General features: G+C 41.2%; 1 protein-coding gene across 1 annotated transcript in view; it reads left to right on the top strand.

Moving 5' to 3' along the window:
* LOC118799056 (cadherin-7-like) overlaps window positions 1-23,180 on the top strand; it is a 231,750-nt gene extending 208,570 nt beyond the window's left edge. The window contains exons 10-11 of the mRNA XM_036558750.1: window positions 690-941; window positions 22,660-23,180. Of these exons, the coding sequence (XP_036414643.1) occupies window positions 690-941; window positions 22,660-23,180 (773 nt within the window). The remainder of the gene's footprint in view (window positions 1-689; window positions 942-22,659) is intronic.
* The last annotated feature ends 3,219 nt before the right edge of the window (window positions 23,181-26,399 follow it).

The raw sequence follows: 26,399 nt of genomic DNA on the forward strand, positions 1-26,399 counted from the left end.
TAAACGAGTGTAGATGTGGCCCCTCCTTTGGTCAGGAGAGAAAATAAGGTGCGGGGGACAGATTACCCTGGATATCGTATCTTTCCACAGGTTACCTTTTAAGTTCAAGTTGAGACAAAATACAGTTGTGTGGAAAAGTTTGAACACCCTCAGTTAAATAATGTGTTGTTACTTTACTACTAAAAAAGTTAACACATCCTCCACAGAGAACACATGTGAAAACACCATTTTCCTGCAAATTTAATGCACAAATTTCTCTTTATTTAAATTTGAGTTTAACAAAAATAAAACTAAACATAAAGTTCGCCTTATCTTTTGCGCAAGTCAGTGTCTCTGCAGAGGATGTAACTTATTTACACTCAGAAAATCAACGAATATATGAAATTTGAACAGGGGCACCCAAACTTTTGGATACGACTGCACTCACTCTTACAGATGTGGTGCTGAGTGAACTTTAGGATCTGAACTTTTGACTGAATTTCTCTGCTTGTTTCAGTGAGTTCTGTGGGAGAACTGATGTAAAATCACATTACGCCGATAACAGCAGCCTCTCACTCCGAACATCTAAACATCTTCATCCGTCCGTTGCCTCGTGTGTGTTATCTGTCCATTCAGTCTTTCCCCTGATTGTAATGAGCTTCTCTCCTGACTTTGACCTTCCCTCGACCTCTACGTTATTCGTCCTGCAGATAACACGGCGTCTGTGCTGACGAAGCGGGGTGGGTTCCGCCGGAGGGAGCAGGCTTTGTACCAGCTGCCTGTGCTGATAGTGGACAGTGGAAGCCCCGCCCTCAGCAGCACTAACACGCTGTCGGTGCGAGTGTGCGACTGCGACGGAGACGGCGTTCCTCAGGCGTGCGGCGCCGTGGCCTACACACTCCCCGCAGGCCTCAGCACCGGAGCTCTGCTGGCCATCCTCGGCTGCATCTTCACTCTGCTGGGTAAGACGTGCGCTAACCTCGTTCTGCAGTCGATAGATCTACTATAATAATGATGATTACTTACAAACTAACAAAATCAAACAGTTTTTGATATCGATAATGCATATTTAACCTTCTCTAGATCACTGTTTCAGTCTCAGCACGCTTCCATTAAAGCGTTCACTTCTTTTTTTTTATACATAATATTTATGCATCAAATCGTCCAGCAATACAGTAATGCAATACACCATTACAAAGCCTGAAATCTCACAATTCAATTCACACAAACCATTTTATGATCCATTATTCACAGCAGTTATGATCGTCTCATCTGCAACATAAGCACCAAATGAGCAAATCTCTGGGTCTTTACCTTCAAAGCCTCACCGCTTCGAATTCGAATTCAGAACCATTGGCCAACTGTGTTTGCACACAGAGGAATTAGACCTCCGCATTTTACCCATCTGTGCAGTGAAACACCCAAATACATGCACACTAGTGAACACACACACTAGGGGGCAGTGAGCACACCTGCCCGGAGCGGTGAGCAGCCCTATCCATGGCGCCCGGGGAGCAGTTGAGGGTTAGGTGCCTTGCTCAAGGTCACTTCAGTCATGTCCTGTTGGCTCAGGGGATCGAACTGGTGACCTTCCTGGTGAGCTTTGGTTTTGCCCACTCCGAACCCCACACTGGAGTGCACAAAAGGTTGCATATGCTCTCCATATAAGTGTGTAAAATGTCTTTGTGCTGTAGCATCAACATTACCCTTCTCTGGGACTAAGAGCCCAAACCCTGAAAAACAGCCCAGCCCATCATCCCTCCTCCACCAAACCCAGATTCATCATCAGACTGACTGATAGAGAAGCTGATTCATCACTCCAGAGAACACGTTTCCACTGCTCCAGAGTCCAGTGGCGGCGCTTTACACCCCTCCAGCCGGCTCTTGGCATTGCACATAGTGATCTTAGGCTTGTGTGCAGCTGCCCAGCCATGGAAACCCATTTCATGAAGCTCCTAACACACAGTTCCTTTGCTGATGTTGCTTCCAGAGGCAGTTTGGAGCTCTGTAGTGGAAACAGAGGATAGGCCATTTTTATGCACTACACTCTTCAGCACTCGGTGGTCCCACTCTGAGTTTGGTGGTCTACCGCTTCGTGGCTGAGCTGTTGTTGCTCCTAGATGCTTCCATTTCACAATAATAGCACTTACAGTTGACGGGCAGATCTAGAAGGACAGAAACTTCACAAACTGACTTGTGGCAGACGCGGCATCCTATGACAGAGCCATGTTTAAAGTCACTGAGCTCTTCAGTGCGACGCTCTACTGCCAGTGTTTGTCTATGGAGGTTGCAAGGCTATGTGCTTGATTTTATACACCTGTTAACAATGGGTGTGTCTGAAACACCTTAACCCGATAATTAGGAGAGGTGTCCACATACTTTTGTGCTTCATCTCATCATTTAAATACATTAGTTGAATTTGGATTAGGCAGCATTTGCTGTATTGTCAGTGATTAATCTTCACTGGGGTGATTTAAAAGCAGAAGGAGCAAACGGTTTAAAGTTTTTATAGCTATTTTTCAAACTTCTATCGTTTTGTTAGAAATATAAATGAATAAATCATAAATAATATGGAAAGTCATACAACACAACCACCCAGATGGTTGCATACAAGCTAATCATCCGTCGCTAATATGCAGATTAACGCTGGAAGTGCTGATATTTAATGTAAATGTCAAACAATTAGCAGTTTGAAGCTCCACACTGTAACGGTGAGTCTGTGCAAAACTGCATACAATAAACTATGTTTATAAATATGCATCCTATGCAGTGCGTAAAGATACTGTATCAAATGTAATTATATTTATCTACAAAGGATCTACTTGCAGTTTCCCAGACAGCACCGACCTCAGCGTGTACAGGAAATGCTAATAAATTACTGATGTCAAAGTGCTCTGTGATATTCCCGTTTGTGTCTGTAGAACCCTAGACAGAGGCTGATCTGGCCTGTGGCTTTGTTTTCAGCTCGTCAGCGCCGTACTGCGACACGCCAAACCGCTCTCTATCGCCTGTAATGCTGCCGATGAAGGAAAACCAATTAACTCAACTGGCAGAGTGATCAGCATCTTAAATAACCTCCTCTCCTGTCACCTCCATCAAAACTCCCTCACAACTCTGAGAACAAACAAAGCTTGCTGCTCTTATGGTGGTTCAAGCATCAGGCGGACAGGAGGCAAATAACAGCTACGCCATAAAATAATCACTGTACGTTTGGTTTGCTGATTGAATTGCTGAAGTACACGTAGTCAGTTCAAATCAATCTAAATTTACTCAAGGATCAGGATTAGCACAGATATCACAGTACAGTACAGCACAGTTCTATTAAAGAAAGGTGACTCATCTCATCTACAGTACTGTTCAAACATCTCGGGCAGCCAAAAAAGGGCCCATATTCTATATATCCACTTACAATGTTTATATGTGATTATTTTCCAAAAACAGTCACAATTAGGGCTGAGCAATGTGACAATATTTATCGTCATCATTATATTGTCACATTGTGACTGACAGTGTGACACTATTTATCGTTATCGTGATCGATTACGTCAAAAAATGCTTTTCTGAGCATTATCAGAACTTAATAAACACTTGCCAACTGCATGTATGATTATAAACGGAACATAATCCTAATTAATTAGATTTATTGTGGTGTAGATGAAATGTTGAAAACAAATCAAAGCATTCATAGTTTTTTACCATATTTGATTTTCTGTTAAATGTGGCATGAATTTGTCTGTTCCAACTTATCAGACATAATAAAAAATAAATATTGTGACGTCATGTATCAGGAAAACTTCGTAAAGTATTCTGATATTTTTGCCATATCACCCACCTCTAGCCACAATTCAATTTTCTATGAACATTTTCCATCCTCATTTCATCTCCTAGGATTAACCAGGTTGTTTTGTGTTGGTTTTTGTGACATCAGAGAAGCAGTAATCCAAAACAGGCTGTAATAAAAGTGAGCAAAATTCAGTTTTCCATGATATGGGCCTTTCAAAATGATTTGCTTTGACAGTAAATCTGTGTTTTGCCTGTAAAACAGTAAATAACATTAGAAAAAATACAACTACACATAAAATGAAATGAAACTTTTTTTATTCAAATGCATTAATATTTTGGTTAGAAGAATCCATTTAGAATAACATATTTGATGTAAATATGATAAATACTTGGGCTTCCTCTAAGAGGGGTCACCACAAACTGACAAACAGCTTAATGTACCTTACCTAGAATCTACACTCAGTGAGCACTTTATTAGGAACACTAAACTAATACTGGGTTGAGCTTTGCTCTTAAAACAGTCTCAGTTCTTCATGATATGGATTCCACACGATGTTGGAAACGTTCCTTTGAAATTCTGGTCCATGTTGACATGAATGTGTCATGCAGTTCCTGCAGATTTTTCAGCAGCACTTTTATGCTGAGAATCTAAAGTTCTACCACATCCCAAAGGGTTCTTCTGGACTCAGATCCGGTGGCTGTGAAGGCCACTGAAGAACCCTGAACTCACTGTCATGTTCATATAACCAGTTTGAGGTGACTTTTGCTTTGTCATTGATCAGCATTAATGGGCCCAAAGTGTGCTGAGATCCCCCACCCCATTACACCACCTCCGCCAGCCTGGACTGCTGGCACAAGGCAGGTCAGGTCCATGGATTCATGCTGTTGAAGCCAAATTCTGACCCCACCATCAGTGAGCCTCAGCAAAAATCGAGATTCATCAGACCAGGCTGTGTCTTTTAGTCTTCAGTTATCCAGTCTTCAGTTGGTGAGCCTGTGTCCACTGCAGCCTCAGCTTTCTGTTCTTGGCTGACAGATGTGGAACCTAACATGGTCTTCTGGTCTTCTTTTTTCCACATTCTATGGTTGATATGAACATTACCTGAAGCTGATGCCTGTATCTGCATGATTTTGTGCACTGCAGCTGTGATTGGCTGATCAGATAATTGAAGGAATGAATAGGTTCACAGGTCTTTCTAATACAGTGCTTGGTAAGTGTATATAAAAGTCTTTGGAACTGTACAAGAGGGATGGAACATCATTCTTCCAAAAGATCTACCCTCAGATGGTGTTGTGGTGATGGTGGTCAATACATGCTCACTGTCATTATTTGTAACTAAGACAAGAAGATAACACTTTATTTTTGTCTGAAATTGATGTCCAATATGTTAATTTATGTGGACTGTCCACTGAGAGCTGAGCAATTGTCTACAAATTAGTGGCAACCATCGGGGTCCAAGCACTACACACATTCTGCAGGCGGCATAGGCCTGTTAGCAGATATAACACAAATGATGGATAGAGTTTTTAGAATGGTGTCTATTTTTAATGAGGAGGAGAAGACAAAAGCAGACATCTGCCTAATTTTGTACACACTGACCTTTTGACCTTGGTATGATAATTAATAGGTGTTTAACCAAAACATATATACACCTGGAGAGCAGTACAGTATTTTACTTATATTAACCTTTTCAACTCCTTGAGACCACCGGTGGTCCGTCTTTTTGGCTTTCAGCAGTAAATTGTAAGCATATAGAAATATGTGTATGATCATAAAACACATGTTCTGTTAATTTGAGGGGAACTTTTACAAAAAATAAATAAAATAAAAATGTACATTTATTTCATGCAGTTACTGAATAATTTGCCTTACAATTTGGTCATTTAAATACAGATGGAAAAACCAAAATAGCTTGAAGGCATTTATTTGACCTCTCAAGAGAAACTGTGGCCACATTATGGCCCCACCCAAAAATAAATATATAAATACAAATTCTAGAATAAATTCTGGTCACTGTTCCTATTGAGACACTGGGCAGTTGAACAGTCTTTGTGACTGAAGTTTCTTCCATCAGTGCCCCAATAATGAACCCTCTTTCAAAGATCTTTCCTCTTTTCATCCTGATCCAAAATCGAGGTCAACACTGCCTGCTCAGCATTTTTATATATCACTGCTTTTGGGAAAAAAACTATGTATCTCTATTTTTTGGTACTTTCTTACAGAATTTGAAAATGAGAGCTGCCCTTTACAACATGCTAAAATGCATAATGAATGAGCCAATAGAAATGAATTAAAATCAAGCTGTATTAAATTCCATTCCAAGTTAAGATTTTTTTTTTCCTTTTCCTATAAAGTGATCATTTTGGAGATTAGTGAATGGCTTCATTTTCACAAGATATGATTCCTTTCTTCAATTTGAATGGTGGTGCAAAAGTGCTAATATGTGTTCACCATCATTATTTGCAACTAAGACAAGAAGATACAACTTTATATTTGTCTGAAATTGACATACAATAAGTTAATTTATGTGGACTGTCAACTGAGAGCTAAACGACTGTCTACAAATTAGTGGCAATCATCGGGGTCCAAGCACTACAAGCCTTATGCAGTCAGTACAGGCCTGTTAGAAGATATAACACAAATTATGGGTGGAATTTTTAGAGTGGCTTCTAACCACTAAGTAGAAATGATGTCTGCCTAATTTTATACAAGGTTTTGTTCCAACGGCAGTAAAATATTGCATTATTAAAAATACTGCACTATTACAAATGGTTCATATATACATATATATACATATATAATGTTAGTTACTGTTACTGTTACACCACATTACTGACTCTAACTTAACCATAAACAGCAGTTTGTGGTGGTGAAACTTTTAAGTTGTGAAATCCTTGTGGTTTTTGGCGAAATGACGACTTCAAAGGGGTAAGAAGAGGAGCGGCAAAGATTTCCCTCATAATAATGAAACCCTTCTCCTGCTCTTTGTGCTGCTGCCCCAGGCCAGTGGTCACTGATGAGTGGCCTCCAGCCCAGTGCACCTTCAAGCCTCATTACGTGGATACGTTTTTAAATTATTTTTGTGTGTGCTTATTCTTTTTAAATATCTCATCTTTTTCATATCTGCCTCATTTTCTTCTCTCCCTCTCCGTCCTCTTGTGTCATCATCCCGACCTTGATGTATGTTCTTCTCCACATTGACTCCTTCTCTCTTTGTCTCTGCTGCATCCTTTCCTTGTCTTCATCCCCACAGCGCTTTAACAAGCCTGCAATAACACCTCGTTTCCTCTCTCTCTCTCTCTCTTTCTCCGGCTCGGTCTCAATCTGCTGGCTGCCATGGTGTGGCTGATGCTATGTGATTGCATTGTTTTTGCTGCAAGGCCTGATGAGAGGAATGAGAAAACAGTGAGGTCTCCTGAGGAGCTGTCAGCCTCAGGCCACCTTCACCCGGCGGAGACTGAACTGAGCCAGCACTGAAGCGAAGACTGCGCCGGGCTTAGAGTCAGTCTGTATAGATTTTTAGGCTGTCATGATCAAAACGGGATCAGAACCTTATATCTCCAAAAATGGGCCAGTAGGGAAGCGCCAATATGACATTTCTTGGCTCATAGCACTAACTGTCAATTAACTTCACTGTAAATTTCAGTACAACTTACTATAACATACTGTTTTCCAAAAATGCAGCATTTTATTGTATTAGTTCATAGAAATGAGGCTTCTCAGGAGGCCTAGATGGTTTTTCTTTACTGAAGAAAATGGTTCTGTATAAAACCATGAACACTCTAAGAACCCTTTGCATGATTAAAGCACCAAAAGGGTTCTATATAGCACCCTTTTCAAAGAGATTCTTATATATAGAACAACCATATGCAGCACATTCTCCATCAATCTGATTTCAAGGAGCAAAAAGCCAATCATGCAAAGGGTTCTTAGAGTCTTCATTGTGCTACATAGGGTGTTATACAGCACATATCATCACATATCACATATCATATATTGTTATGATATCAAACTTGTTGCAATAGAAGAACCCTTTTTGTTGCTCTATAGACCCCTTTTTTAAAATATGCACTACATGCAATACATTCTCCATCAATCTGAAGAACCATTTCATGATGCAAAGGGTTCCTTGAGTGTTCATGGTTCTATATAGAACTATTTTCTTCACTAAAGAACCTTAAAAATCATCATTTTAAGACTGTATAAAGCTCTAAGGGTTCCCCACTCTAACGCTGATGAGCCTGATGCACTCATACCAATGTACTGTCCACTACGCCACTGCCATGTTGGGGTTATTGTTGTGCTGAGAATGGTCCACCATCCTAATAGTATCTGGTTAGTGGTCCTGTGATGGTCCCTTTCCGTTATTGGATGGGGTCAAGGGCAGCTGATATAAATGTGTAAGAGCGGATAGCCTACAACCTATAAAGTTCACCTGTATGGTAGGTGTTTCTGATAAAATGGACAGTGAGTGTAGGTACAAATTAGGTGAACCTAATAAACTGGCAATTCAGAGTAGTTCAGTGAGCGTAAGACAGGTTAAAGCAGGTTAAAAGATGATATACGCTACATATTCTATATAGGCAATGTAGATCTCTGGAAAGATGAGTTTTCACACGACTAATTGGTTTACTGATACTGAAAGCCTGTCAATGCATACAGTCTCAGTAAGAACAGCTCGTCCACACCTACACAGAGAGGGATATTATAGCAGAGCTGCAGTGCATAAACCCCTCATTACAAAGACAAACACAGATTTGAGAGTTCAGTGGTCTAAAAACTGCAGGCAGTAAAAATGTGTGTGTTCCCCTTGTTATACTGACTTTACTGCAAACTGGGGAAACTACACCCTTGAAAAGAGTTCTTTAGTAAAGACAGTGATTCTTTGCTTCTTTGTATGCTTAAATGGTTCTTTGCATGATAAGATGATTCTTCATGGCACCAAAAAACTTTGCAAGCTTGACATCTTAACAATAGCAGAATCCTACGCAGCCCTGCTGGTGACATCCCATATAAATTAAAACAATGCGTGGCTATGCCTTATTGACGTGTGGGAACAGGATCCTAATGCATGGCCACCACTTTGTAAGGTGTGGGAATGAGATCCCATGCCTTACTAAGTCGTGGCCATGCATTAGGATCTTGTTCCCATGCCTTACTAGGTCATGGCCACAAATTAGGATCTTGTTCCCACACCTTACTAAGTCATGGCCACGCATTAAGATCTTGTTCCCAAGCCTTACTAAGTCATGGCCACACATTACGCTCATTTCCAAGCCTTAGTAAGTCGTGGCCACGCATTAGGATCTTGTTCTCATGCCTTACTAAGTCATAGCCACGCATTAGGATCTTGTTCCCAAGCCTTACTAAGTCGTGGCCACGCATTCATATCTTGTTCCCACGCCTTACTAAGTCATGGCCACACATTAGGATCTTGTTCCCACGCCTTACTAAGTCATGGCCACACATTAGGATCTTGTTCCCACGCCTTACTAAGTCATGGCCACACATTAGGATCTTGTTCCCATGCCTTACTAAGTCGTGGCCATGCATTAAGATCTTGTTCCCAAGCCTTACTAAGTCATGGCTACGCATTAGGATCTTGTTCCCATGCCTTACTAAGTCATGGCCACACATTAGGATCTTGTTCCCACACCTTACTAAGTCATGGCCACACATTAGGATCTTGTTCCCACACCTTACTAAGTCATGGCCACGCATTAGGATCTTGTTCCCATGCCTTACTAAGTCGTAGCCTTGCATTAGGATCTTGTTCCCACGCCTTACTAAGTCGTGGCCATGCATTCATATCTTGTTCCCACGCCTTACTAAGTCATGGCCACACATTAGGATCTTGTTCCCATGCCTTACTAAGTCATGGCCACGCATTAAGATCTTGTTCCCAAGCCTTACTAAGTCATGGCCACGCATTAGGATCTTGTTCCCATGCCTTACTAAGTCGTGGCCATGCATTAAGATCTTGTTCCCAAGCCTTACTAAGTCGTGGCCACGCATTAGGATCTTGTTCCCATGCCTTACTAGGTCATGGCCACAAATTAGGATCTTGTTCCCACACCTTACTAAGTCATGGCCACGCATTAAGATCTTGTTCCCACACCTTACTAAGTCGTGGCCACGCATTAGGATCTTGTTCTCATGCCTTACTAAGTCATGGCCACACATTAGGATCTTGTTCCCATGCCTTACTAAGTCGTGGCCATGCATTAAGATCTTGTTCCCAAGCCTTACTAAGTCGTGGCCACGCATTAGGATCTTGTTCCCATGCCTTACTAGGTCATGGCCACAAATTAGGATCTTGTTCCCACACCTTACTAAGTCATGGCCACGCATTAAGATCTTGTTCCCACACCTTACTAAGTCGTGGCCACGCATTAGGATCTTGTTCTCATGCCTTACTAAGTCGTAGCCACGCATTAGGATCTTGTTCCCACGCCTTACTAAGTCGTGGCCACGCATTCATATCTTGTTCCCACGCCTTACTAAGTCATGGCCACACATTAGGATCTTGTTCCCACACCTTACTAAGTCATGGCCACAAATTAGGATCTTGTTCCCATGCCTTACTAAGTCATGGCCACACATTAGGATCTTGTTCCCATGCCTTACTAAGTCGTGGCCATGCATTAAGATCTTGTTCCCAAGCCTTACTAAGTCATGGCCACGCATTAGGATCTTGTTCCCATGCCTTACTAAGTCATAGCCTTGCATTAGGATCTTGTTCCCACGCCTTACTAAGTCATGGCCATGCATTAAGATCTTGTTCCCACGCCTTACTAAGTCATGGCCACACATTAGGATCTTGTTCCCATGCCTTACTAAGTCATGGCCATGCATTAAGATCTTGTTCCCAAGCCTTACTAAGTCATGGCCACGCATTAGGATCTTGTTCCCATGCCTTACTAAGTCATGGCCACGCATTAAGATCTTGTTCCCAAGCCTTACTAAGTCATGGCCACGCATTAGGATCTTGTTCCCAAGCCTTACTAAGTCATGGCCAGGCATTAGGATCTTGTTTCCATGCCTTACTAAGTCATGGCCATGCATTAGGATCTTGTTCCCAAGCCTTACTAAGTCATGGCCATGCATTAGGATCTTGTTCCCACGCTTTACTAAGTTGTGGCCACGCATTCAGATCTTGTTCCCACGCCTCACTAAGTCATGGCCACACATTAGGATCTTGTTCCCACGCCTTACTCAGTCATGGCCATGCATTAGGATCTTGTTTCCATCACTTACAAAGTTGTGGCCACACATTATTTTTATTTATACAGGATGTCACCCAATGGGGCTCTGTAGAACCTTTTCTGGTGCTACACCACATTTTCCACCAATCTGTAGAGCCGTTTCACCATGCAAAGAACACTTTAATCATTAAAATGTTTATTGAATTGTATGTAGGACCACTGTCTTTATGGTAGAACCACTGAAGAACCATGTTTTTTAAAATGTAGAAAAAAACCCTCTACAGTGGCATTTTCATCTTGCAGTTTTCCAGCTTGACTATTATAATATCATATATCGTAAAGTTATACTCAGGATATACCCTGTAAATCTGCCGCATCCAGATATATTAACCCTCTGGGGTCGACGAGCGCGCTGGAATGTCAAATTAGATGTTTCTCACTGTTTCTATTAATATTCTTGAGATAATCCAGAAATCCAGTTCAAACACTTCCTGAATCTGTAGAGTCGCCCTTTCCATTCCATGTGTGAAACTGACCATCACGCCGGAAACCCTTCATTCTTCATTCAGTCCACATCAGAGACTCGTGTGAAATGGCGTGCAGAGAGTTTACAGCTGCTGAAGTTGCTGTAGCACTTTTGGAAAGTAGTGACGAGGAGAACTTTTATCTACTATTTTATTCATACATTCCACTACTTTTGGGATCCTGAGACTTCGTTAAACACCTTTCAACACCAAAACAATTCGTCCACATGAGTAAAGCTGTGTTTTCACAAGAGATATTGAGGATTTCCAAAACTTGATTTCAGTTTTTCAGCTTTAAGGCTGAATTATCTCTGTATGTGGTGCTCCAGGTCAAAAGGGCCTCATTACAGAGAGAGCTGAGATTGTTCTGAACGTTTTGTTATATAATATCATGTCGTGTGCAAAAACCTTTAAAGGCATCCATAGCAGTAAATTAGTAACATTGCTCTTGTTCATAAAGAACTTGTATGTATTTGTGTGCTGAAAGCAGGGTAGTGAATTAAACTGGCCACAGGTGACTGAAATGAGTGACCTTCACTGTTTAATAGTAAACATTTATAGCTTTTATCTGCCCACAGACCTGAGCTACAGTACTCAAACACAGCTGTAACCCCTTTGACCCAGCGCTGTCTGGATGCATTAACATGAACTGAGCGTTCACTGCAGATACAGCTGTTGAAAATGGTTCTTGAAGACGGTTATTGACTGAGCCTGTGTGAGCAGCCTGGTCAGGGCGTGTATTCATGAAAACCTCTGGGAGTGGAAATCTATTCCCTACTCTCTCTGGAAATGTCAAGTGATGCACTTCTACACCTAGAAGGTTTAAGAGGTGGAGAAAAAAAGGTGTTCACACTTTATCTCAAACACCTATGCTGAACATCGACTCAGTGGCCACTTTATGAAAAACACCCACCTCACAGGTCCACTGTGTAGATGTATATGTATATGTATATAATTCTTTTTACTGTCTGCAGCTGATATATATGCATACAGGTGTAGGCTGTAGGCCATCTGCTATTGGATACCATTTTTTCAGCCATACTCCATTTGTTATAGGCCTGTTTGTGGTCTGTATCTGAATATAGCCCGAGGACTTTCTGTCCAAGCTTAATCTGACCCAACCCACATCATCAAGTTTGGAGTCCAAACACAACCAGAGCCTGACAAAAAGTTTTTGTGAACCCACACTGCAAAAAATAAAAAATATATAAATAAATAAAATGAAATAAACACAAAAACAACCCATAAAAAACACAGAAAACCGTAAAAGTAACAGACAATTCCGTCACTCATTCTGTTCCACTTCATATTCTGTGTATATACAGGACAATTCATTGACCCCATATACAGAACTTTCCATAATTTTACAATTTTACAGTTTTCCTAAATATATATATATATATATATATATATATATATATATATATATATATATATATATATGTTTCCTTCAGCTTCTGTTCTACTAGAACCCAACCAACATATTGGTTGGCTAGTATGTGCTGTAGATGATTCTTTATAGAACATTTTTGAAAAGGATTCTATGTAGCACCAAAAGGGGTTCTTTTCTTATTGCAAGCTTGACATTGTAACAATAGAAGAACCCTTTTTGGTGCTATATAGAACCGTTATCAAAAATGTTCTATAACGAAACCATCTACAGCACATTCTCCATCAATCTGAAGAACCCTCTTACCCAGCAAAGAATCAAGCAAAAGGTTCTTTGAGTGTTCATGGTTCTATATAGAACCATTTTTTAAAATAAAGAACCCTTGATGAACCACCTTGAGTGTGCACAACATATTTGACAGTCTATTAAAAAGATGAGGGAGATCAATTTGGCACCGTTGTAATTTAATAAACCAGCATCATTTATCTTCTTTGCTTACTGGCAGTTTAAACATCCTGAACAGCTTAGCTACGTTAGCGCAGGTGTGTTCATTAGCTGTATGTTTCCTGTCACCACAACAAAATCCTTAGCATTTTATAGTATTTTGGACCATGACAGGTTCAAGATCATTTGTCATCATTATCAGCAACCACTTAGTCCAGATAGGGTCACGGTAGCAGTCGAGAGAGCATGTCCCCTGAAACGACCCTGTCCCCCACAACAAGCTGCTCCCAGGCCAACTTGGAGATATATTCCCTCCAGCGAGTCCTGAGGTCTAAGAGGTTTCCGTTGCAGGGGTCCATGCTGCCAAGGGCCTCTCGGCCATCTTCCACTGCCTATATAGCACTGCACCAGTTCCCCATGTGGGACTATGCGGGTGGTGGGACCACATGATTACCCACATTGCCCTTTCGGGCTAAGCATGGCCACCAGGTGCTCGCCAAGGAACACTACCCCCAGTCCTGGCTCCAGAGGTAGGTCCCGGTAACCCTCTCCCAGGCAGCGTACATGATTTCCTGCGTCCCGAAGTCATGGAGGATTTTTGGATCGTGTTAGTCTGGGTCTCCATCCCTAGACTTGATCACCCTGGGATACCCTACCAGGAGCTACTGCTCCAGACGACTTAGCTCTGAGGATCCCTAGACCACACAAGCCCTTCCACCACATCAAGGCCCCGATCCAGGAAGGGAAGATCATTTGTAATGTAGAAAAATAAACTGATATGTTTTGCCCCATGAATTACAAACATTTTTAAATGTATTTTTTCCACACATTTGACACAAAACCAACCAATTTTATCATAATAAGGCCTCCAAGAGGAGTTAACCCTTTAAAAACTGTTAGGTTGTCTGTATTGTACATGAGTTTGCTATGCAGCTCAGACTTCGATTAGCATTGACGTTTTCATTGGTGTGATAAGACCACACGGCTGTACTGTAGAGTGGTCATCTCTGACTGATGAGTCAGGACAGGTAAGCGCTGACTCTGACAGCATTTGGCATGAATGGACACAGGTGGGACATCAGGACCTCCAGCTTCAGTTCATTACAGTAATGCACACAGACCAGAGACAGAGCAGCGCTGAACATCCGCCGTGTTCCTCATCGATTCCACATCACGGATCGTTTACACAATTCAATTAGAGCAAATCCAGGATAACGTGGAGTTGATCTGTCCTGGAGGTTCTGGGGGGATGGGGTGGGGGGGTGTTGGTGGAGGCTTTGTTTTGCTACCAAGGCACTTTTACCCGAAAGCCTGTGTTTAACAGCCAGCTCCTCCTGAAATGACAGAATAGCTATTGTTTGAACAGTTGTACAGTTTGGCCAACAGAGAACAGCAGAACTTCTGCGGAGGTTTATTTGCTAAATTAAAAGTACTGGGGAAAGAGTAAAGCATGAAACTGTGCAAAATTGGTGGCACATTTTAATTAATTAATTAATTTATTTATTTATTCCCAATAGGTTAAACTTAAATACATAGACATTTTGCACTAAAATTTGCAGAAAAATGTCCTATTTAAAGTCCTTTGTAGAAGACGTGTTGTTTTCACTTGCAAAATCAACAACCACAGGTCATTTGATCAGCAGGTACTGAAACTGCACCCCAAACGCTTCATTAAGCATAAGTGAGTTATTTCATAAGATCAGTGCCGAACAACACAGAAGCAAAGAAATATGTTTTTTTTTAATGTCTAGAAATTATTTTCTCTCTAATGTAGTTATCATTTTACATTGCTTTTACAAAAATGTTTCACAAAAATAATGAATAAGAAAAACAGATTTTTCCCCTCAGAATATTTTCTTTTGTGCCAGATAACACAGAGAAGTGCAGCCTCATCACGCTGAACCTGTGAACATGACGGGGTGGAATACTCTGTGAAAGACAGGCTGCTGAGCTCCCTGTTATTAAGATTACACATTCTAACATTTTTCCCCAAAAGAAATTACTTTTCTAATTTAATTTTTTTGTAAATATTGCAAACATTTCATCAACAAAATGTCCTCACTGTCTGTTTTGTGTGAGGGGTGGACGTGTTATTCGGACTCTGTCAAGGATGAAGAAAACAACAAATTATTAATATTGAAATAAAGAGTTACATTTAAAACTGCAAGCTTTAGATTTTGGCGTCTCTGAAGGCTTAAGTGATGTAACTTCCTCTTCATCGTGTCACTTAAGTTTTTATTTTATTTTATTTTATTATTTGCACAAGAATGTACACTAAAATAAACAACAAAAAAAGAGAGAATGTGAAGGGAAAGTAAAAAAGTCCAGAAATGACTTGTACCTCGAAGAAATTATTGAGTAATAAATGAATTAAACAAAAAACTAAGATAATAAGATGGTAAAGTTTTTTAGATGAGGTGGTGAAGAGTTCAGATACAATAAGCCTGATTATTAAATCAAATAAAAATGCTTGAAAAATTACAGACATTTCCAGAACTCATGGAGCGTTCTCTGAAAGCTTAGACGGCTCCGAGGGCTCTTCTCTGGTAATGTTTGTGGCAGGTCACTCACTCTCTACCTGGACATGTAAAAATATCTATGAGCTTAAATGTACAGTTGTAGGCAAAAGTTTGGGCACCCTTGGTTTTGCTCAGTTCAAATGTATTTGTTGATTTTCTGAGTGTAAATAAGTTACGTTCTCCACTTAGACACAATTCTGCACACTTTAATACACAATTACTGTTTATTTAGTGCATTTAACACACCGTGGAATAATATATATATATATATGTATTTTGCTGCTGTCGTAAGAAAACCTCGTATCTCCATTTTCCAGTTTTTGACATAATTTGAAAATACCTGTTGCTCTTTACATTGGGTGTAAATTTCATGAAGAATGAAACAAAAAAAAGAATGGTTCCATTGACTTACATTAAAAGTAAATTAGGTTTTTTCCTTCTCCTGTAAAGTTACCATTTGTACTAAAATTCCTGTTTTATGAACGAGATATGTGTGTATGAAGAACCTCCACAAAATGCAAATGTTTTTCAAACAAAGGATTTTCCTAGACACATGTATCTAATCCAAAAGAGGAGGTTTTAAGAGAAATTCGTAGAGATTCATGTTTTGTTTAGCATTGCATCTTAATAGAATCACAGTATTCTGTCTTTCTGAAGAACGTAACTAAACCAGGCTTACCTTTTTCATCTAAAAGGTCCTTTTTTTTAAAGTTTTGTGGGTCTATAAATCTTAAAAGTATTTAGGCACCAAACCAAGTGCTAAACTCACAGTGCAGCTGTGTGTCTTCACTCCTCAAACATGGGCTTCAGCACCTAAACTTCAGTGCATCTCGTTAGCGCATGCAGCAGTAAGACTGACACCTGACACCCGAGCCACCACCACCCGTCCGGTGCCTTGACACCTGCTCGTGGTGTTAGCATCCGCATCACCCCCCCTCCCACCACCCCTTTCTTTCCTCGCTTCCCATGAGCTTCAGCAGCTCTACAGGCTCCACACACGGCACAGCGGAGACGCATTGAGCTCTCGGAGTGATTTTTCCACTCTCCTGCTGAGAGGGTGATGGATGGAGGATCATTAGGCATTTGCCAGTCAACATCAGGCACTGTTGGTTATTTTCAGACCTAGAATGATAGCGGGGGGTGGGGTGGGGGGGGGGTAGGGAATTGGTGAGAGGGGTTATGAAGCTAGACATGCCAAACGACGGTTCCACCCATTTTTCACCAGTGAGTGGCAGCTTGACTCGCATGTCAACAGAACTGTGTATGAGATTATGAAGATTTCGGCTCTGGTTCTGTTGATGTTCTGATAGTTTGGCTCAGTTAACCTTTTAATCCTGAGCCAAAAAACAGCTACAGTACTGTGGGAAAGTCAGAGACCCCCTTCATTTATTTAATTTCCACTCAAATCTGCCATTAAGCACATTATTAATTTTAGAGAGTCTTCTGACACCCAGGCTAAGACACTTGGGACTCTGGGGACTTTTACTCACATTATGTGGGACTGCCCAAAAGTTTATGCTTTTTGGGACAAGGTTGTTTATTCTGTCTCTTCTCTGACCAGATATACTTTCCCAGTGACCCTGAACTTCATTTACTTAATGAAAACTCTAAATTCGCCAGGAAAATATGGCTGTCTGGCTTAACTACAGTAAAAAAAGGTATCGTCCAGCACTGGCTGCCCCCTCACAACCTGTCCATACGTCACTGGCTCTGCACCTTATTGGATGTCTTCTATCTGGAACTATCATCTGCAAGAATTAGTAATGCTGCCCCAGAACTCTTCATACATGGATTCATGGAATATCTAAAAGACCCTTATTCTATATGATGTGTTTAAGTTGTGAATGATGTAACTCGATTTACATGTGTCCTAAGTCCCAATTGTCTGTGGGTTAGAGCTGGAATGGGGAGGGGGTTGTTTGTTTGTTTTTTGTTTTATTTCTCTTTAAATGAGAAATAATAAAAAAAAATTCCAAAAATTTTAGAGACTCAGGAAAAAAGCAGAAAACTTACAGTACAGTGCCGAAATCCAAGCACAGTGTTTAAAACCATTTATCTTGTTTCTGCTTGTAAATAAAAACACAATTTATCATTAGAATAATTAGAGAATTTAATATTTAAAAAGTTTGGTTCAGATTTCTCCTTGACGCCCCAGACATCTCAAGCATTCAACCAGCAGACTACAAATATTACTGGGCTTCCTCGAGGAGAGGTTTGGAAATGGTTAAAGAAAACACATCAACATAAAAATCACTGCTTATTGCATTAATGTTATTTATATTTATTATAATATTTGCATTTTTTCTGAAGATTAACCCGATAAACTGCTTTTTAATTCACAGTTTCTTAGGTGCCTAATGGTTTTGCACAGCTCTATATATTTAAGAGAAAATCACACTAACTCTACTCTCAGCTGTTTGAGTGTCACTGAGTCACCTTTATTCCAGCTTCTGTTCTTTTCAGGAGCCTCACTTTCAGTTCCTCAAAGAATCTGCAGACTCACCTCCAAAGTTCAGTCTTAGAAGCTGGTTGATCATTTTCTGAAGTAATCAAACACATTCAGTGGTGTTGAGGTCTGGACTCTGGGGTGGTCAGTCCATCATTTAGCTTCTTTGTTTGATGTGTCCGTCTCCTTTTCTCAGTGAGGTTCTTCTTGACAGCTACACATCCTTTCAGACCCACAGCGCTGAGTTGATCAGTGAATCACTGAATAACTTACACTTAATGGCTGTTTTGAGTGGAAATGTAATGACGGGTTTGCCTGGTGCTGCATTTCTGCCCTTTAATCACTTTTTTATTGTCACAATTACTTTGATATGTAAAGAATGTCACCTAACGAAGCTGAAAACGTGTAGAATTTTTGTGCTGAACATGAACTTCACACTTCAGTCAGCTTTGATTTTTGCTCCAATTAAACAAATTAGTAATTAGTGCCTACCGTTCAGTGTGTTCACTGAAAAAAATAGTCGTTACATCTAATATGTCTAATTGTGAGAGTCAATATTACATACATTCATCATCTAAACCGCTTATCCTTCTGGGTCGCGGTGGGGTGCTGGAGCCTATCCCAGCTGTCATTGGGCAGAAGGCAGGATACACCCTGGACAGGTCGCCAGTCCATCGCAGGGCAGACAGACAGACAGTCACACACTCACTCACACCTAGGGGCAATTTAGCGTGTCCAATCAGCCTGACTGCATGTTTTTGGACTGTGGGAGGAAACCGGAGTACCCGGAGGAAACCCACGCAGACACGGGGAGAACAGGCAAACTCCACACAGAAATGACCCTGATCACCCGGCCAGGAATCGAACCCAGGCCCTTCTTGTGAGGCGACGGCGCTACCCACTGCGCCACCGTGCCGAGTCAATATCAGCAGTCAATATTAGTCAATATTAGTCAAAGTTTATTTATGTAGCGCTTTTCACAACAGGTGTCGCAAAGCAACTTTACAGAAAAATCCAGGCCTGAGCCCCACTGAGCATCGGCAATGGCGACAGTGGCAAGAAAACTCTCTAAGAGAGGAACCAAGACTTAAAAGGGGAACCCATCCTCCTCTGGACCACACAGAATAGCAAACAATAACACGAGCAAAATGAACAGAGAACAAGATTTTAACGTTTTAAAATACAGAAAAGAGGAAAAGCAGGTGAAGCACTGGCTCTGATTAGACAGTCTGAGTCTGTGCAGCAGCAGCAGCATCAGAACGGTCAGTTCAAGCAGGTGAGGTTTGCACAGCTTTGTACAGCTGTGGTCAAACTGGTCCAGAAGGCGGGTGAGCAGTGGGCACCTGATCAAGACAAGAATATTCTGCCAGTAGAATGAAACAATTTCCCTGCATAAAATTACATAAAACATGCTTAAAATGCCGCGACCCAGAAGGATAAGCGGTTTAGATGATGGATGGATGCTTAAATGTTTCAAAATAAGTCAAATAATCTTATAATAATCTTACAGTAATCTCAAAATTGAGAAATATTATATAAAGTGAGGTAGCGCTGTCGCCTCACAGCCAGAAGGGCCTGGGTTCGATTCCCCAGCTGGGTGACCAGAGTCCTCTCTGTGTGGAGTTTGCCTGTTCTCCCCGTGTCTGGGTGGGTTCCTTCAGGTGCTCCGGTTTCCTCCCACAGTCCAAAGACAGCCAATCAGGCCAATTGGAGATGCTGAATTGCCCCAGGTGTGAATGTGTATGTCTGTCTGCCCTGTGATGGACTGGTGGCCTGTCCAGGGTGTTTCCTGTCTTCCGCCCAATGTCCGCTGGGATAGACTCCAGCTCCCCCTGCGACCCTGAAGGATGATTCTATACATTGACTGAATTTCTTGTTTTCACTTGCCAAGATAGCATTTTATCTCTGTTTTGATGCAAAGCAATAACAAAAATGTAAAGAATGTTTATTTCATTCTGTTTTCCTTTTTGCTGCCAGCTTTCTCTGCTTGTTTGAAGGAGCTGTGAGTGAGAAATAATTAATATCAGATTACACCACGCTCTGTTATCAGCAGGGGTAGCTGTGACTTCTAGGGTTAATTTGAATGTTAATGGTGGATTAGTTTTTGGCTCAGGAGCAGGAATCGGCACAGTGGGCTACCGACAGCAGCACGAGCGCGAGCGTTAGCACCGACTGCCACGGCCAAGTTTACATTCTGACTTGGCACCAGAGAAAAACAGCTCGCTCTCCAAACAGTCTGCAGCACCGCACTGCCTGAAACGTCAACGGCACTGCTCCCTTAACAAGGACTCTTCAAGGGTTCTCTAGTAAATTAAATCGTTCTGTATAGAACCATGAACACTCAAAGAACATTTGCCTACTTAAAGGGGTCTTTGCATGGTGAAACTGTTCTTCAGGTTGATTGGGAATGTGTTCCAGACCAGCAAAAAAGGTTCTGCTGTTATTACGATATCAAGGCTGTATGCAATAGAGTGCTGCATGGGACCCTTTTCAAAAAGGTTCTATTTAGAACCATATACACAACATCCATCAGTCTGAAGAATCATTTCATCATACAGAGAAGGTCCTTAAGCGTTCATGGCTCTATATAGAACCGTTTTCTTTACTAAAGAACCCTTGAAGAACCATCTATTACACTGATGAGCGCGACTCTTAAATTATTATTGATTAGATTGTTGTGAAATGCTGCTTTTGTCATTTTTATATTTTATTTGTGGGAAGTTTGTCACATAAGAGTATCTCTACACACAAAGGCACATTATTTTAATAATAATTTATTGCTTTTCATATCATCATCATGATCTCCAGTTACGTTGTATGTCCATATTGTGGAATATATTTGTTCTTATTTAACAATATTCTTTGTTATTATTTAACAACGATTTCCAATGTTTTGTTGTGGAACACTTAAGAGTGATTGTTTTTTTTTTCTTTCTTTCTTATTTTTTTTAAATTTCAGTTCCTAGAAAAATATGGTTTGTGTTTCTGTTTTCTTCATCTTTCTTTTTTGTTTCCTTCTTTCTTTCCCAGTTTGGAGCCCTCGTTGTATTGGTGGTCTCCTGGATCGGAGGAAGCATGTGCACCTCTGACCCTCCAAATAAGCTACAAAGCTAATAATATTCAATAAGCTAAAGCTAAACTGGGATAAAATACACTCTTAAAAATGATGGTTCTTCAAGGGTTCCTTACTAAAGAAAATCTGGACTCACTTTATTTGGATAGTCCACTATAGTCCCTTTTAGATTATCTATCAGATGATCAAACTGATAACAAACGATCTCTTGAACTCAGTTGATTCTAAACAGTGATGGGGTTGGGGTTAGGGTTTGGACCAGGGTGAGGGTTGGGTTTAGGTTTAGGGTTGAGGCTAAGGTTAAGGTTAGGATTAGAGCAGGTTTAGAGTTAAAGAGAATTATGGTCGGTTTAGTAGATATTTAGTTGAATGCAACTCGAAAGTAACTTAAGCATCTGCAAAGCATCTAAAGTTGCCTATCCAAATAAAGTGCTACCTAAAATGGTTCTATATAGAACCACGGACACTCAAAGAACCCTTTGCATGATTAACGGGTTCTTTACATCTTGAAAGCGTTCTTCGGATTGATGGAAAATGTGCATGAATGTGCTGTGACAGTTCTAAAAAGAATCTTGTTGAAAAGAGCTCTATAGAGCAACCAAAAGGGTTCTTCTATTGTTACAAGCTTGACTTTGTAACAATAGAAGAACCCTTTTGGGTGCTATAAAGAACCCTTTTCAACAAGGTTGTATACAGAACCATCTACAGCACATTTTCCCTTTATCTTTAAACCCTTTCATGATGCAAAGAACCCTATAATCATGCAACGGGTTCTTTGACTGTTCATGGTTCTATATAGAACTATTTTCTTTACTAAAGAACCTTTGAAGAACCATCTTTTTTAAGGGTGTAGTTAACATGAAAATCAAAACAGCCCTGATTTACAGTATTTCATACTGAGCAGAATGTTATAATAGGAGTTTTCTATGTGATTTGCTAATAATAGATACCCAGCTAGAACTTATTTGTTCTAAAAATGTTCTAACAGTATTACACACACGTTCTATTAATGTTTTAGCATTTTTTTTTCTGTTGTTTACAGAATGTTCTTCTTAAAGGTGGGATAACGTTCTCTAAACACATCATCAACATCTGAGAACTATTTCAAAACACCCTTAACATTTAACCCTATAGGAACATTATTTGAAATGAAAAACATCCTTAAAATGTTCTTTGAACATTAGATTAGAACGTTTTCTTTAAAACTTTGTTAGAACTTGAGGTAACATTAGCCAACGTTCCCCGCTAGCTGGGTGGACCTTTACTGAATATTTGCGCCTGTGTGTGTTTTGCAGTTCTCGTCTTGCTGATCGTGACGATGCGGCGGCGGCGGAAGGAGCCCCTGATCCTGGAGGACGAGCGAGACGTTCGGGAGAACATCGTCCGCTACGACGACGAAGGTGGCGGCGAGGAGGACACGGAGGCTTTCGACATGGTCACCCTGCGCAACCTCAACATCATGCGCGATCCCAAAGTTAGGCGGGACGTCACTCCCGAGACCCCCACGTTCTTCTCCTACCCGCCGACCTCGGCCTCCAGAGCGGCGTACAAGGCGCTTCCGGACAACGTCCTGTTCCGAGAGTTCATCTGGGACCGGCTGAAGGAGGCCGACGTGGACCCTACGGCGCCGCCGTACGACTCGCTGCAGACCTACGCCTTCGAAGGCACTGGTTCGGTGGCGGAATCGCTCAGCTCGCTCGAATCTCTGAGCTCGGACTCAGAACAGAGCTACGACTACCTCAGCAACTGGGGGCCGCGCTTCAAAAAACTCGCAGACCTGTACGGAACGATGGAAGGTAGCGGCGTTTTCTCGTAGCCTCGCTCATCTTTGGCAAAAAAAAACTTGACAGAAGTCGGACTAGAGGAGTTGTATTAGGAGGGTAAGGCAGAGTAAAGTACCTGGGTTCAAACTAGCATTTATAGCTTTACCAAGATGAATGTTTTAGAACTTTCCTGAACGTTGTCGTCAGTTCTGCTGTGGGTGGAGAATATAGGAAGGTCCCTGGATTTAGATCATGGCGTACGAGGGAAGGACGGGGGAAAAAACAGATTTGAGATTAGGAGTTTGTTTGTTTACATGTTTAGGGTTTGAAGTAGTGTGACTTAATGAGGCTTGGCAGTTCAAATGCTGTGATCTGCCAGGCGGGAAAAGCTTTGAGGGAAAGACATAAAAAAGTGTGACACCAGGCTTCTGGCCAGCCACAGAAACTCCTCCGTATCTGATGGCGGGACTTGATCTTTTCATCGTCACGCGGTAAAAAGGCCCGAGAACTTTTGGGGATGTTTTCCCTCCCGAAAAATGCTCCGTCTTTGAACTGTCGACTGAAACTTCTCGTGCGTGAGCTTCGTCAAGAGCGTCGATGTTCTGTTTTACTTCCCATTCTTAACGGAAACCTTCCTGGAAACCTGAATGTGCGAACAAAAGACCCTTCGTTCAGGAAGGACAGTGACTTTACTTTTCTTCTTCTTCTTTGCTTTTGTTTGACATATTGTGACTAAGCTGATATGCAGGGCCGGCTCTACCTTTTTTTTGGGACCCTAAGCAGGATTTTTCGGGGGTCCCCTCATCTCGCTAGATGACGTACTATTAAATTAACAATGACCACACCAAGCTGTCGGAATCATATATGTTCATAACTGCCTAATTGTGTATTGCTAATGACTGGTTGCTCGTTTGGGGTTCTAATAAGTTACATTCTTAAAAAAAGAAGGTTCTGCAAATAGTATTCAGTAAAGGGAATGGCTCTATTTAGAACTATGGGTTCTATTTAGAACCACTGCATGCTTAAATGGTTCTTTGCCTGGTGAAATGGTTGTTTAAGCTGATGGAGAATGTGTTGTTTTTGGTTTTATTTATATGGAACTTTTTTGAAAATGGTTCTGTTTAGCATCTGGATACATAGAACCACATACAACACATTCTCCATCAGTCAGAACAACCATTTCACCATGCAAAGAACAATTTAAGCATGAATTCGTTCTACATAGAGCTCATGGTTCTAAATAGAGCTATTCTCTTCACTAAAGAACCCCTGAAGAACCATCTTTTTAGGACTGTACAGTTTAGATTTACAGACAACCTTCACAGCGTTCTGGATCTCAAAAAGAGCAGAAAACACATCAAAACATTGAATTTAGCCACTATTTCGTTTATCTTAACCGCCTGTTTTGCTGTAATCAGTGAATTTTATCAGCTGAGGAACATTTTTACACATATTAATGTTCTGAGTTGTACACTTAACTTAGGACAGTACATATCAGCTTGATTTACCCCCAGAGAACACAAGTAAAGGCCTCTTAGAGCCTCCATACTCTAGAAACTTCATCTTAGGCAACACAATGGCACCGTAAAGTTGTTAGGGGGCCCCCTGGTGGCCACAGGGCCCTCAACCGCTGCTTATGTCGTTAATTAGGTAGAGCCGGCACTGCTGGTAGGTCCACTCTAGATCCGATTTGATGCCCGGTGGTGAGATGGTTTGGTGTTCTGCAGACGTGACAGTGTGGTTTTCGACTCAAAGTTCTGTTTTGCTGTTCTAAATGTCTTAAATTGTAACGCAGTGAAGCCGGTTGGTAAGACAAGCCTGGGTTCTTTGACTCGAATGGGAGCGATTCACAACTTTCGTTTTCCTTTTTCTTACATTTGTAAAAGAATTACACCTCGCTTACTCTTCAAAAGAGACTGTCCGAGGTATTTTGTTACGTATCGTTAAATACGACAAAGAGATTTATGAAAGAAAGGCCTAATTCTGAATTCAGCATTCACTAATCTGAAAGGAAAAGAGCTTTTTGAAGGCAATGCAGTGTAGCTGTTATTAAAATACCTCCATCAGCCAGAGAGAAATCAAGGACAGCCACTGCATATGCTGATTATTGATGAGCGAGAAAAAAGGACACCAACGCGACAGTGGAAGCGAAAGTGAAGGAGTTCTCCAGTGATGAAACGAAATGCCTTTTTTAGCCGTTGCTACAGAAATTCGACGTGTTATAATCGAGTCTTTTCTCTAATTTATTTTGAAGACACGAGTAAAAGAAAGGATGTGAAGAATGTTCGTAATTTTCTTTCCTTTTTTTGCTGACAATAAAAAGGACATCGGTTCCTCAAAGACCTCTGAGACGCCTCGAATTCTTTTGAACGTAGGGGGAAAAGAGGACGTATCTCTGATATGTCACACGCTGTTTACTGTGATTATCTTATCAAGGTGAAGCAGCTCGGGGGAATCTGGTACAGGAAAAGAAAAAAGCGAACGAGAAAAGACTCCTTTTCCTATCTCCTGTGGAGGGGCTGCACCAAACAGCCTCTTCGCCCGCTGATGAAAAGCCCGAGTCCACAAACAGACATTTTCTATGCGGAGTTAACACATCGGAGAGAGAGGGAGAGAGAGGGAGAGAGAGAGAGAGAGAGAGAGGAAGAGAGAGGGGGGAGAGAGAGATTGAGAGAGTGAGTGAGAGAGAGAGAGAGAGAGAGAGAGAGAGAGAGAGAGAGAGAGGGAGGGAGGGAGTCGGCTGTTTGTTTCTCATCTCGACAGGCCTTTGTAGTTGAAAGGCAAGTGAGAGACAAAGCTCTGGGGCAGGCGTTCCCCGCCGAGCCGAGCGTGATGGGCCGCACGCTTAAACCAGCTCGCTCACGAAATTAGTCCGTCCACACAAACTCACACGAACTGCGTAGTCGGGACGGTCGAGGACAGTTTAACACGTTAATTAACATGTTCACACCCACTCACGCATATTTACAGTCTTTCTTCCAAATGTGGCACAGAAACACATTCCTCACTCAACTGGCCCAACAGATTCTCACCCTGAGCCTCAAGATTTAAATCAGCCTTCTTTATGAAGAAGCCCTGCCCCATATGGAAAAACATATATATATGGACGCATATTCTTACATATTTAAAATATATTTCAAAGACACTGCAGTCAATGCTGAAATACATTCCAAACACTAAAATATATTTCGGAATATATTCCCATATTAACCAAATATTTTAAAACTATATTTCATTTATTTTAAATATATGGGGAAATATTACACATATAA

Source organism: Colossoma macropomum, unplaced genomic scaffold (assembly GCF_904425465.1).
Source record: "Colossoma macropomum unplaced genomic scaffold, Colossoma_macropomum, whole genome shotgun sequence".
NCBI classification, from domain to species: domain Eukaryota; kingdom Metazoa; phylum Chordata; class Actinopteri; order Characiformes; family Serrasalmidae; genus Colossoma; species Colossoma macropomum.